Source organism: Mesoplodon densirostris, chromosome 6 (genome assembly GCF_025265405.1).
Source record: "Mesoplodon densirostris isolate mMesDen1 chromosome 6, mMesDen1 primary haplotype, whole genome shotgun sequence".
Taxonomy (NCBI): Eukaryota; Metazoa; Chordata; class Mammalia; order Artiodactyla; family Ziphiidae; genus Mesoplodon; species Mesoplodon densirostris.
Window position 1 is genome coordinate 35,608,425 of NC_082666.1, and position 15,351 is coordinate 35,623,775.

Genomic DNA, 15,351 nt, shown 5'->3' on the forward strand with positions numbered 1-15,351 from the left:
TGAAGCAGCTGACAAAGGATTAATTTCCAAAACATACAAGCAGTTCATGCAGCTCAACATCAAAAATCAAACAACCCCATCCAAAAATGGGCAGAAGACCTAAACAGATACTTCTCCAAAGAAGATACACAGATTGCCAACAAACACATGAAAGAATGCTCAACATCACTAATCATTAGAGAAATGCAAGTCAAAACTATCATGAGGTATCACCTCACACCAGTCAGAATGGCCATCATCAAAAAATCTACAAATGATAAATGCTGGAGCGGGTGTGGAGAAAGGGGAACCCTCTTTCACTCTTGGTGAGAGTGTAAATTGATAGAGCCACTATGGAGAACAGTATGGAGGTTCCTTAAAAAACTAAAAATAGAACTACCATATGACCAAGCAATCCCATTACTGGGCATATACCCTGAGAAAACCACAATTCAAAAAGAGACATGTACCACAATGTTCATTGCAGCTCTATTTACAATAGCCAGGACATGGAAGCAACCTAAGTGTCCATCGACAGATGAATGGATAAAGAAGATGTGGCACATACATACAATGGAATATTACTCAGCCATAAAAAGAAACGAAATTGAGTTATTTGTACTGAGGTGGATGGACCTAGAGTTGGTCACACAGAATGAAGTAAGTCAGAAAGAGAAAAACAAACACCGTATTCTAACACAAATACATGGAATCTAAAAAAAAAAAAAAAAAAAAGGTTCTGATGAACATAGGGGCAGGACAGAAATAAAGACACAGATGTAGAGAATGGACTTGAGGACATAGGGAGGGAGAAGGGTAAGCTGGGACAAAGTGAGAGAGTAATATTGACATATATACACTACCAAATGTAAAATAGATAGCTAGTGGGAAGCAGCTGCATAGCACAGGGAGATCAACTCGGTCTCAACCACCTAGAGGGGTGGGACAGGGAGGGTGGGAGGGAGACACAAGAGGGAGGGGATATGGGGATATATGTATGCATATAGCTGATTCACTTTGTTATACAGCAGAAACTAACACAACATTATAAAGCAATTATATTCCAATAAAGATGTTAAAAAAATACCCCATAGTATTTGGTTTGGATATGCACAGATATCTTTCTCTGGGCCAATCTCACCTATAGGTGCGTTTTCTACCATGGTTTAGACATTTGGGAAACTAATTAGAACACCGAATCTGATTTAATCCCCTCCTAAGGTCAACACACACGTTTGCAGAGAGGAACTGGGTGGCTCCAAGTCCCATTTTCCGTGCAGGAGGCCTCGGGTGCCCCTTCAAGGCTGTAGCCTCTGTTGCAGGAATACACCACGCTGGGTCCAGCAGTACTGTTTTCAACTTCAGCTTTCCCGTTCAGAAACCCAAGTGGAGCTTCACACTTGGTCTCTAAAAAGAAAAAGAAAAGCTTCATCTTAAGTGATTTTCCCAATCCTCTTTCCTTCTGCAAAGAACTTGTATCACTTATTTAATAACTTAGAAAGAAAAAGAAAAGAAAACCACAGAGTAACAGGATCCATACAGAACATTTTCTTACTATCTTGCATTTCAGAGATAGAAACTATTCAAACCATTATCATTGTAGTTTGAATTAAACCTGCAAAATGGAAACAATCCCCTCACCGACACCATAGCAATTTCCTATTCCAGACATAGGTGTTTCCTTTTCACTCTCCTCTCCTTTCACCCTGCACGTACATTCACACACTTTTTGATAATGAACAACTGAGATTAAAAAATGCTATTACTGGGAATGCCCAATGATGCCTTTCTGTGACTTGAGATGTAACTCAATGTTTATGTATGTGTTTATGTATACACACACACGCACACATGGTTCTTTTTTAGAACTAAAAAGTCATATTCTCCATTGAATTTCAGCCATATAATACTGCTTTAAAGACTTAAGATTCCTATTGCATACAAAATCAACTGATTAATCTGTACTAGACAGTATGGTTGAAACAACAGTGAACAAAGATTTAGATACCCCAAGTCCTAGTGTTAGCTCTGCCGCTAATGTCATTTCTGTGGTGCTGGGAAAACTGGACAGCTACATGTAAAAGAATGAAATTAGAACATTTTCTAACACCATACACAAAAGTAAACTCAAAATGGATTGAAGACCTAAATGTAGGTCCTAGTGTTAGCTCTGCCGCTAACGTCATTTCTGATACTGGGCAGGTCACTTTCCCTCTCCCAGCCCGTTTTCACTCATTGGTCAACTCAAGGGTCTGGACTAGATTATTCAAGAGGCCCCTTCTAGTTTGAAAATTTGATGACTCCTCCAGAATTATTAAGAGAAAAACATTTTTAAGCCTGCCGTTTTGACTGGTTTGTAACTATTGTATTTACATACATTGTGTTTCGGCAGAGTAGTAATATGAGCCATATCCTAGGAACAGAGTCACCTGTATTCACCCACATCCTGCTAAATACACTTGACTGTTCTCATACAATGAGTTAATGAAAGTTCCACAAACAGTGTGAATATTCATTTATTGGACAGTGGTACCAACATCATTTTAAGAAGATGTCAGTATTGCCCAGGACTGTTACCAAGGCAACAGCTCTAAGCCTTCTAATTTATCATTATTTTGGGGAAAAACCCATAAAAAGGCAGGTAAACTCAATAATTAACTAGTTTCTAAACAAAATGTTTGCCATTCCAGTGTCAGCAATCTTGTGCTCTATTCCAGTTTAATCATTAATCTCTATCACAGTGTTTCACCCTTCTATTTGTTTGGTGCCCTTGAGCAAAAGCCTGTAAAAGGTTCGCATGTAGTTCACGGAGTCAATTTTTTTTTTTTTAATTACAAAAATGACTGATAAAGAAAATGTGGCCACATTGTTATTTTGTGTCCTTAGTATCATTTGGGGGACTAAGTGTCATTTGACTTACTTTTGCACGTTGCCACCCCTCCACTCCACTGTCCATTCTCCTGACAGACCCGTTCCCTGTTCCCCTGTGAAAAAATGAAAACAGGTCATTGACAAGATGGTACCTCTATAATGAAAAACTAAGGGAATGCAAAGTCACTTCAGATGTGAACTTGAAACTCTTGGCACTGGAATGCTAAATAAATTCATTAAATAAATATAGTTTAAGAGGTAGGTTTAAACTTTCAAAAATGTTTTCATCAAATTACCTCAAAATTCATATTCTGGCTGATGAGTGTAATTAAGGTACAGACTTTGTTTTACTTTTTGTTTAAATGATAACTAATTATAACCAATAGCAAAGACTGATGAAGAATGTGTCTGAAATGTCAGAGAGGTATATTTGCTTAGGCTACTTAAAAATATTTTGACTTAAATTTATTTTCTAATATCTGAGAGGTACAGCAAAGAAGGTGAATTATTTTATTTATACCCTTGGACATGAAACATGTCAAGATATCTTATTGGTATCAGGATTGACTTTTTGACAATGTAATGTATCCATTAAAGATAAACTTACCCTATTAAGGTCCCGAGCAAGTAAAATTTTATATATTTTGAGTAAAAATCAAGGGAGGGGATATGGAAACATATGTATATGTATAACTGATTAAATTTGTTATAAGGCAAAAAAAATAAATAAATAAAATAAAATACTAGTTTAAAAAAAAAATAAAAATCTTTCTAAAATTTATTTCCCTGCCTTCAGAAATAGAGTAAAAATAATGTAATTTACTTAAAAAATATTTATAGTTGTTATTCTCAATGCACTTTTGGTATATATCCCATAGCCCTTGGGGCTATACAGGCTGTTTGCCCCCCTAGAGTTATTATAGGCTGAGCTAAGCTAAGATTACTGGGTTTTTATTTCTGGATATAATTTTTATGCATCCTTGCTTCCTCTTTTTTTGTTGTTTATCTTTTACTGTAATCATCAGTGTTCCTAATGATAACCTTTTCCCATGTTTTAAATTCCTAATTTACTATGGAATAATAAGATAAATAAAATTCTCTAACATTATATGTTAAAAAAAAAAAAGATTAGGTTCCAAGTAATGTATTAAGGGGCTTGACTCTAAGTCAAGTATATGAACCTTAGCACATGGATTTTGTCTCATGGCTTTTCAATCCTCAGAGCTCTTTGGATACATATCCTCTTGAAGCTGTGTTCTAAATTACCAGGATGTCTGAAAAGGAGCAATTGCCTCTACTTTGGTTTTTAGCTGATTGACTGATGTCTTTTATCCTTAATCTTCTATTCAAAGGTATTTACTTTGAGCTATCAGTTTAATTACTGACAAATCTTTACGTATAAAAATTCCATTGACTTTGATAGAAGGATACTCTCCTGACTTTCCAAGAAAATAATTGAACCAATAAAATTAAAATTTTTAAAAATATATATTCATTATTTTCTTCTTATTGAAAAAATAATATGTTTTGACTACAGAAAGGTTGGAAAACGTGAAAGAAAAGTACAAAGTTTTCTAGGGTTCTTCATTCAGAGATAAACCTTGTTAACATATACTTATGTATGCACAGGAAAATATACTATTCTAGTTTGCAAATTATTCTTTAATACTTTTGAGGAAGTATATGACAAGCCATCAAAGCCAGCTCCCTATTTGGGTACTTCCAGAGTGGACTACACTCAAGTAGCTAATTTTAGTCAATAGGTTAGCATTTTTCCCACTAAGATATTTTCCTTTTTCTTCCAATAATTCACATAATATTCTGTTTCAATCATGTCAATTTTTGTTCCAATAAAAACTGAACTCTATTTTCTGTAACTATTGCTTTAAAAAAAAAAATCAAACACCGTCTGTTGGTTCCCTCCTTAGTAAATTGCAAATTTTATCATGCTTTTCCTTCTTTCTTTTTCTCTCTCTATCCCTTTACTTATCTTGTTTTTGTTTTTGTTTTGTTTTTTACCTGGAGTTTTAGATCCAGATTAGCATCAAGTTACTATTTTTGACATAATGTATCTGTTTAATCAACAATTAAGTTAGATAGTTATAGTAAGTTTTAGAATCATAAATACCACTTTATTGCTCACTACCAGTGATTTTAGAACATGACTATCTCATTTTTGAGTTATTTTGATTTATTCCTCAGTTGCCTGTAGTGATTTTTCTTTTTTAAGTTTTTTTTTTTTTTGCGGTACGCAGGCCTCTCACTGTTGTGGCCTCTCCCATTGCGGAGCACAGGTTCCGGATGCGCAGGCTCAGCGGCCATGGCTCACAGGCCCAGCCGCTCCGCGGCATGTGGGATCTTCCCGGACTGGGGCACAAACCCGTATTCCCTGCCTCGGCAGGCGGACTCTCAACCACTGTGCCACCAGGGAAGCCCGCCTGTAGTGATTTTTATTTCAAGAAGACTGCATGTGTAGTAAAAGTTTTGAGAGTTAGATGGCTCAAAGAAGTTGTTTACCTTACATAAAAATGATAATCTATTTACATATTAGAAAAATTTAACATGATTTACATTAGCTGTCTTAATTGCTTTGTCTGATTTTGGTAATAATATACATACGAGGAGTACTGATAATAACTACCCTCTACTGAACTCAGACAATGCATAAAGGGTGGTGCTTGCCACTTTCTTTTATCTCCAGTCCTTGCAGTAACTGTGCAAAGGTGGTTATGGCATTTCTACTACAGATGGGATGAAACAGAGGCTCAGAGAGGTTCAGTCAGTTCCCCAACATCTTTCATCCAGCAAAAGCAGAGAGCCTGTAACAGAGGTCTGCTGGGACCAAGTCCCTATTCTTAACCACTTTTCCAGCCATTGACCTTTGGTATCTGGGGCACTTGTTAAAAATGCAAAATTTCAAATTCAACAGTTCTTTTTTTGGTAAGACTTTTCCCTAATGGTGTGTTTTTCCATCCAGAGGCATTATAATGTCTGGGTGCCTCTATTTTTTTTTCTGACATCAGTAGCCATGATGATGATAACCTAAATCCATTAATTCATAAGAGTTGCAAATTCTGAGATTAAAATTCTATCATTATTGACTGATTTCATCTACTATTTGGTTACTTAGTCATCCAGTTAGCATTGAAAAGATACTTTTCCCCCTTTCGTTGTGTTTTCAAACTAATGAATTTGCTCATGGGCATCCCCTAAAAGTTACCAACTAATTTTCTTCTAGTATCATTGTGAGTCTACTGTCATTCATGACGTATTTGATGTGTTTCAGTCCATTAAAGTTATTACTCTTATTGATGCTAAAATGGTCTCATCTTGGCCTGTGGAAGCCTCATCCAATTGGCTCCTGAGGTTTTTTTTTAGCACGTAACCTTTGATAGGTTCCCTCCTAACTCATATGATAAGCTTTTCTAGGCTAATCTTTTACATCTCATGTTCCAGACCTGGACTTGGTTATTTCTGTAAGTAACTGGACATTAATATTTAGAAAAACTTTCTCAGGTGATTCAGACATTCTTGGAATAAGAACAATTGTTATAGCATCTCTCTCAATTTTGTGGTTAACACTGGGATATTTCCAAAATTTTTAAGGTAAATTATCTACTTCCTCAAATTTAATGACCCATCAGTTTGCTATATATTTGTTTAGATTTTATACCACTTTTCTTCTCAACAAATTGCAAGATTAGCACTCCCACATGAAGAGCAACTGAGTTTCAAAAACAGAAAAACTCTTCAACTGCAATAACCATTACATTACCATCCTTCTTTCCCCCTACCTTTTTTTTTAAAAAAAAATCTTTTGAGGAAATAAAACAAGATCCACCTAAGCCTAGTTCCAGCTTTCATGGACCTATCTTATAAAAGTTCTCTGGTTCTATGGTCAGTAGAAAAAAAATGGAACATGCTATACACAGTTAACAAATCACTGGCAATGCATACTTCTGCAAAACCTACATTTAATACCATTATAACAGCAAAACAGGAAAGAAGTTTCCTGTAAAACCAAAGGACAACATTATGTAATATAAAACAGGCCTCTTAAAGTTCAAGTTTGATGATGTGTGATCATGCTTTTAGCAAAATTGACTGCAGCATTCACACCAAAGTAAATAGGTGCTGCTGATGGAATTTTAATATTACAAACCAGGCAAGAGTGGTCTTGAGACCTATCATGGTATTTGGTTAGAACTGCTCTGGGGATTTTTTCAGGCCATACCTGCCTTGTGGGAACCTGGAATCTCAATCAAAAACCCTCCAAGGTATTTGCGCCTATTGCTTGAGGAAACCCTAGCTTTGTATAACTAAATTCTTATGGTTGCCTCCCCATAGTGACAGATGGACTGTGTAGAATACAATTAACAGGAGGCGAAAACACAGGTTTAAATGACCAACTAAAGTCTTGTGGCTGGTACACAAAGTTTCTCTTTTTTTCATGGCTTTGATTCTTTAATTTGAGACTTACTTTGCTTTTTAAAATTGTAAGTCACTTTAAATATTTCTTAGAGAGTGCTAAGATATAAGGCAACAAAGTATAGAAAAGTCTTTTAGGACCCAAATCAGTGAAACAAAATGGCGTAACACTAAAAATATTCCTAAGTATATTGGAAAAACAAATTAATGCTAGTTAAACAATTTGTTCGCTTACCTCTAATTCATAACCAGTTTCACAGTGATAAACAATCATGCTTTCAAAGCTGTATTCACTGCCAAACACAAACCCATGTTCTGGACTTTCAGGTTTCCCACAAGAAACTGGACTGCAGGATTCATCAGAAAATGGTGGCTCCCAGGTGCCATCAATCTAAATAACAAGTTATAAGTTACATTTAGAAATTAGTACACATGAATGAAGAAGTCTGCAAATATTGGTTGTATAACAGAATAATCCGCAAATGATAGTCAGAGGACCTAGAACTTGGTCCTACTTCTGCCACTTATTTTCTTTGGCCTTAAAAAACGCACATTAATTATCAGATGGCTTTAACAGTAATCACTAAACAATTTTAGACATTTCTGAAACTCACAAAACAAGCATTTTCTTCCTAATAGAATCCTTTAAAAAATCAAGAACACCAAGAAGTATGTTTTCATTATGATGCATGTGGACTGGATGGTAGATACAAATATTCCATGACTTATAGTAATACACCCTTATATTTTACATAATTCTGCATTTTAATCTAAAGTTGATGAGAAACAGCAACTTTCAGGCATATGATCTAAAGTTTAAAAAGACGGCTTCCTTTTCTCCCTTCCCAACATGAATACTTGAAAACATTCCATCATATATTGTGAGCAAGTCACATAGTTAAAGAAAAAAAAAAGACACACATACATTTACTTTATTTCCTCACCACCACAGTTAGAATTAACATTTTCCAGCCTTCTTTTCAGGTATAGTGAGGTGTACACACCATGTTTCCCTTGAAGACTGTTATTCTCTTGCTAATGTTGTTTTGTTTTCTTTGAGGAAATAGCATGTGAGTTGAATAGCAGTCTAAAACAAGACTTGAGGCTAAGCCCTTTATTCTACAGATGAGCCAGAAATAATTATATATATATATATATATATATATATATACATATATATATGCCTGCCTCATAATTAACCATTCCCCTAATGTCAGAAATATACATTGTATCTAATTTTTCAATACTGTAAATAATGCTTCAATAAATATATTTTTTGCACAAATGATTCTGGGTATTTCTATTAACTTTTAAAAGCTACATAGTATTGTTTTCTTTTGATATATCTGGAGTTTATTTTGGTATATATTAATTTTTTTCCCTAGTGGTTACTTCATTGTATCAGAATGATTTGTTTATTAATGATTCCTTTCTTCACTGACTTGTGATGATTCCTTTATCAGGATCTACTTTTGACCTATTTCTTCCATTCCATTCATTTCCCCTTCTACCGAATTTTACACTAATACCACACTGATAGGAGCTTGGCAATTCTAAGTAGCTTTATTAAAGTGACACAAGTAGTAAGCAGAGGCAGAATTTGACTCCAATTTTTGTTTCTGCTACCTTTGCTCTTCTACTAAAACTGGAAACATATTTGGTAACAATTAGGTCTCATTTCTACACATAGAGAGTCTATGTGTAGACCATACACATAGTTAATCTGTCATGAATCTCTTGTTATAGATATTTTAACATTTTATTTACCTTTGGGACTTTTCACCTGCCCTTGGCACTTTCTTATTTTTAAACATGGGACCATTGGAAAGAAAGATATATTTTATTATATTTCTACCAAAAAACTTCTCAAACTCTTTGACATGGTTGGAAATGAGACATTTTCTCTTTTCAGGGCAGCAAGATACTGCCTGTGTGGATATATGTATATGTATATCTATATCCACACACTTACATATACATATATCTATATACACACACACATATAGTATAATATACTCTTACATATATATCCACACACACACACACACATAGTATAATATATATAAATGAGTTATACCCTACATGTTCTAATTAAGACACAGAATCTTACCTGACATGTTGATATATTAACTCCCTCATAGGTATACCCTTTTGCACATGACACAGAAACTTGCTTATTCACACTGAAATCATCCCCATGAACAAGTATGTGTGTTATGCTTGCTGGCAAAGGACATTTCTTAGGACTGCAAGAGATTCTCTCAGGGAACCAACGACCATCTTTCTGACAGGTGAATGTGTCTATCTCTGTATCCATCGTATAACCTTCTAGACACCTGCAATGGAAAAGTAAAAATGAGTGCCTTAAAGGGAATGCAATATAGTTGGTGACTTATTCTTGGATTCAAGAAGCTGTTATAAAGCTTAGTAAACATTTTATGTGATGTATTAAAAATGACTCAAATGTCAGGGGGATGGAGTTGCCTTGCAAAAACACCAAGAAAACAATGACAACCAGATGAATCCTTAGCTATCCACATTAAGGATTAGCCAAGTCTAAAGTTGCTTTAAATGTTGTTGACATGATTTACCTTTGTTCTGGATAATATCATTATTAAACTTATTTTTATTATGAAATATCGAACAGTTCAAGAAACTCTAGATGAAGTCCAAAATAGACTCAGATACTAGTAAGAATATAACACAATTAACATTTTTGGGCAATCTACTTTGTACCAAATGAAGTCCTCTACATAGGGTGTGTCTTTTTTTTTTTTTTTGCGGTACGCGGGGGCCCCCCACTGCCGTGGCCCCTCCCGTTGTGGAGCACAGGCTCCGGACGCGTGCAGGCCCAGCGGCCATGGCCCACGGGCCCAGCCGCTCCGCGTAGGGTGTGTCTTTTAATCCTGTTTAGTAGGTAGGTATCATGTAACAGTAGTATTGGTGTTCAAACTCAAGTCAAGCTGGCTCTAAAACCCTCTATGATTTTTAAAATTTGTATTTTTTCATTCAGCAAATGCTTACGGAGCATTTGTTAAATTCTAGTCACTGTTCTAATTGCTCTACAAATATGAACCCATTCTCATATCAACCCTATGAATAGGTGTGATTATTTTCTTTATGCCCATTTTTCAGATGATGAAACTGACACCAGAGAGATTAAATAACTTTCCCAGGAAGCGACAGAGCTGAGATTCCTACCTACGGAATCTGGCTCTACAGTCCATGGTTTTACCACTATACTATGCTGATTTTTATTTTTATTTATTTATTTATTTTTATTTTTAATTATTTTTATTTTTTTAAAAATTTTTATTTATTTATTTATTCATTTATTTATGGCTGTGTTGGCTCTTCGTTTCTGTGTGAGGGCTTTCTCTAGTTGCGGCAAGTGGGGGCCACTCCTCATCGCGGTGCGCAGGCCTCTCACTATCGCGGCCTCTCGTTGCGGAGCACAGGCTCCAGACGCGCAGGCTCAGTATTTGTGGCTCACGGGGCTAGTTGCTCCGCGGCATGTGGGATCTTCCCAGACCAGGGCTCGAACCCGTGTCCCCTGCATTGGCAGGCAGATTCTCAACCACTGTGCCACCAGGGAAGCCCTATGCTGCTTTTTAAATTAAACCATTTAATTAACTAACATTTATTGGGTGGATATATTTTTTAAATTTCACAAATTACCAGGCTAGGTAGCAGTCACAGGTTTTGCAAACTTGGAACGATCTGTTTACTAATAAGTGAAGATCTGAAGACAATCAACACACAAGGAAAAACAAACAGGACAGTCTTAGGAAGCAGGTCTTGTTGTGATTTCTCAAGCTATCTGAGACACCAACATCCAAATAGAAAATTGAAAATGCATGTCAAAAGTGAGGAATAATTTTTGTTTTTCTTCTTGGTGCATAAACCACTATTCTTTAGGTTTCATTACAGTGACAATCCTCCCTTGGGTCTATTTCTTACTGTAATTAAGAGAAAATGAAGGTAGGGCTAAAATGTCTACAACAGACAAACTTTAGAAGAGTTATTAAATTATTAATAAAATCTAAGAAGCCAATATGTGAAGGATAATCCATAAGGATAATCCATAAAGATATTAATAAAATCTAAATTGATTTAGAGGGTTGAGATATATTTACACATTACAGGCATTTATTCCAATAAAAGTCTAATTTATAAATTCATTCCATATTTTCTCATCTTTTTTTAATACATTTTAAATAGAGAACTTTTCAGCAAAAATCACTATCTGTGCATTAAATGCTTAGTTTGCTCAGATAGCATAGGTTGGATGTCCCCTCAAGACTATCTCCCTATTAATGCTGACCAATTAAAGTATGTGATTTTTGACCTGAATTCTTCAGCTTTTGCCTTACTTCCCCAACATTTGCATATATGAATATAATCATTAGGTGATACCAAAGAAATTTATCAGCATAATGCTTAAAAAAGAGCCTGTGATTTAAGGGATATTAAAGCTAGCTAGATGATCTTGCTGTTCCATGAAGCGCAACAGAACATGATAATTATATTAGGAACTACAATCTGAAAGTGTAGAAATTTATTCTTATAAGTCAATGGATTTCTGCATAATTGTGGATAGAATAAAACCAAGTGTTAAAAGCTTCAGTTTTTGGACAGCAGTCCAGAGAGGGTGTTTTCTTCCCAGTTAGCTAAATTTTTGACCTATCACTTTTCATTTTACAACCTTCCTGCCTGTGCCCCTTGGAGACTCTAGAGCCACGGTCTTACCTCAGTTTCACTTTACTTCCATAGGTGTGTACCTCTCCAGTTGCCACTGCACTGGAGACAGGTGGTGGGGGTCCACAGGACAGGGGCTCGCAGACAGGATAAGGCTGGCTCCACGTCCCTTTCTCTGTACAAATCAGATCTGAACTGCCTCGGATGACATACCCAGATCTGCAGTTGTAAGTTATCACATTTTCCTCCAAAGAGCCACTCTCACTGGTGAATGCATTTGGTATAATTGGGGGAGAACCGCAAGAAGTGTGTTCACAGCGTGGGAAGCCAGAGCTCCATTGGCCATTGGCTTCGCAGGTGATTTCAGAAAGTCCCAGGAGCTGGAAGCCTTTGAAACACTGAATCCGAGCTGCCTGTCCACAACCAAAATCTGTCCTGTTGACTGCTCCATTTGGAATGACTGGTGGGGAACACGTGCAAGGCAGGCAGGAAGGTGGGCTGCCACTCCAGGAACTATTGGAGAGACACTTTCTTGAAGGACTTCCATGGAGCTTATAACCAGGAAAGCACTGATACTGTATATGCCCCCCATGATAAAAGGAGAAGCCATTAGGGAAGCCATGGGCAAGATCTTCAGGAGGGCCACAGTTGACTGGTTTACAGAGAGGAACCTGGGCATCCCAGTTACCATCTGATTGACAGATGAGTTTGGGGGCACCGTGCAACACGTAGCCATCTTGACAATGGAACACCACTTTATTCCCGAAGCCATAGTCCAGGCCATCCATCACCCCATTTGCCACCTGTATTGGGGGGGAACACCTGACAGGCACACAGATGGGAGTCGTCCCACTCCAGCTTCCATCAGCAAGACAAACACGACTGCTGGCCCCCTCCAGCAAGAACCCTTCATCGCAAGTGTACTCAACCTCTTTTTGGAATGTATACTCCTCTCCCTTTACCTGGCCATTTGCTGAGACTGGAGGTGAACCACAGTCCACAGGAATACAAATTGGCTCACTCCTATCCCAATTTTTATTTTCTTGACACATTCTCCTGTCAGTGCCATTCAACACATACCCAGGATTACACTCATAGTACAATATGCTCAGGTATGTGTAGTTGCTTCCTTTGATGGAGCCATTCATAACCTGATTTGGTTTGGGGCATGAGATGGCCTCACAGAGTGGGGAAGTACCACTCCATTCTCTATTCTGTAGACAAAGTCTTACGTCGGAGCCCACCAGAGTGTGCCCAGGTTTGCAGCTATACTGTATGGCACTGCCCATGGTAGTCTCTGTAAAATGCAAAAAGCCGTTTTCAGGAGCAACAGGCAGGTCACATTCAACTGAAATGCATGATGGCGCACTGCCATTCCAAGTTCCATCCTCCTGGCAGATCAGCACAGGGTTCCCCAAGAGTTCATATCCTGGATTACAGGTGTAGGAAACCAGGGTGTTGTATCGGAATTTTGCTGAATGTGTAGCAGGAGATCCCTTTGTGTTTCCCCAGGTTTTAGCCACTGTTCCCAGATGATGAGGCGGGTGAGGAGTCCGATATGGAACTTCCATCATGTCTCCTTCTAGGTTAAAATATTCCTGACCGTCTCTGACCTTAGTACAGTCTCCAAAATCAATGTGAGGGGGGAGACCGCAGTCTATGAGTACACATGTTGGGATGGAGCTTGACCATCCCGACTCTTCACAGGTCTGCATGGCGTGACCAGCTACCTGGAACCCAGGGAAGCAGCTGTAGATGATCATGGCACCATAGCTGTAATCTGCACCTTCTACGAAACCATTTTCAATGGGATGTGGGGGATCACAGTGGATGGCACTGCATGATGGGACATCCACATCCCAATCACCTGTCTCTAAACAAGTCAAGGCTTTGGGACCTTTGAGCCTGAAGCCCCGGTCACAAGAGTAGGTAATGGTCTGCCCATAGTGTAGGTTTGTGTAAGAGAATTTGCCATTCGAAATCTCCTTGGGCTTTGGGCACTCAATGGGTTTACAGGTTGGTTTTCTTCCAAGCCAGTGACCATTTTCCCCACAAAGAGTGGTAGAATTGCCCACCAACTCAAAGCCTGGCTTGCAGGTATAGAGAGCTGTGCTCAGATAGGCAAGACCTTGCACGTCAATGATGCCATTGAGGATTTCCTCAGGTTGGGGGCATTCTACTGGCACACATTCTGGCAGTGGAGAGCTCCAGGTACCGTCAGCCTGGCAGAAGGTGGTAGGATCTCCTCTTAAGAAAAACCCATCCACACAAGAATACTTGACAGTACTTCCAAAATGAAGAGCAGAAGAAGGAGCAGGGACACCAAAGGAAATCAGCGGAGGTGGGAGGCAAAGAACCATCTTACAAACAGGAAAAGAATCATTCCACTGCTGGGATGGCAAGCATTTCAGGACAGAGGGGCCCTGGAGGGCATTCCCTTCTTTACAGGAAAATGTCACCACTCCCACCTCGGTGGTCAACTCCTTCAAAACCAGTTGGTTCTCCAAGAGGGGTGGCTCTGGGCATTTGGCGGGCACACACTTTTGGTTTGGCTTCTTATTCCATTTGCCAGATTTCAGGCATGTCCAAGAATGATCACCAATAAGCTCGTAACCCTCATTGCAGAAAAACTGAACCTTGGACCCTACTTCAAAATTGTCTCCCTTCCTGTAGCCATTCTGGATTGGGGGAGGTTTTCCACAGTTGAGAGGGATGCACGACAGAGGGGATTCACTGTGCCAGTGGCGATTGGCTTGGCAGACAAATACAGGACTTCCGACGGACTTATAGCCTGGGTTACACCGGTATCTCACTTCACTCTCAAAGGTCCTGCCAGCTGTATGCTGGATAACGGGAAAAAAACAATGAAGTACAATTTGTATAATGTGTAATATAATGGACAAAATACAGCAAATCACAGTAAAGAAGAACTAAACTAAAATGCCTATGCTAAAATGTATCAATTAAGACATAAGCCAATGAGAACTTGTATTTTTCCAATAGGTCCACTCTATTTTTTTAATTTAAATAAACAAAAAGGATGGCAGAAGGTCAAATTAGGTAATACCTACAGCAGAAATGTTGGCCCCAGTGGTAAGCCCATAATAAGTAAAGATCAATAGTCTCTAAATCGATTGATGAGTTGATGGAGCAATACCAAAAATTATAAATTACTTGGTAAATTTAAAAAATCTCACTGACCAAAGCAGTGCTATAGTGTGTTGTTTTACTCACAGAAAAGGAAACATACACAAACATACATTTGTTTATGCTGTTAGATAATAAGAAAAACAAATTTTTTTATGGATATGGACCTACTGTCAGAGTTTTGGGTTCATTCTTAATATAATTTTAAAAAATTGCTGCCATAACGTA

The 15,351-nt window shown here is 37.8% G+C and overlaps 1 protein-coding gene across 1 annotated transcript in view; it reads right to left on the reverse strand.

Annotated features, from left to right (window-relative positions):
- SVEP1 (sushi, von Willebrand factor type A, EGF and pentraxin domain containing 1) overlaps positions 1–15,351 on the reverse strand; it is a 185,519-nt gene that overhangs the window by 21,707 nt on the left and 148,461 nt on the right. The window contains exons 38-42 of the mRNA XM_060101262.1: positions 12,028–14,819; positions 9,389–9,614; positions 7,514–7,669; positions 2,900–2,963; positions 1,213–1,386 (exon numbers count right to left, since the gene is read on the reverse strand). Of these exons, the coding sequence (XP_059957245.1) occupies positions 1,213–1,386; positions 2,900–2,963; positions 7,514–7,669; positions 9,389–9,614; positions 12,028–14,819 (3,412 nt within the window). The remainder of the gene's footprint in view (positions 1–1,212; positions 1,387–2,899; positions 2,964–7,513; positions 7,670–9,388; positions 9,615–12,027; positions 14,820–15,351) is intronic.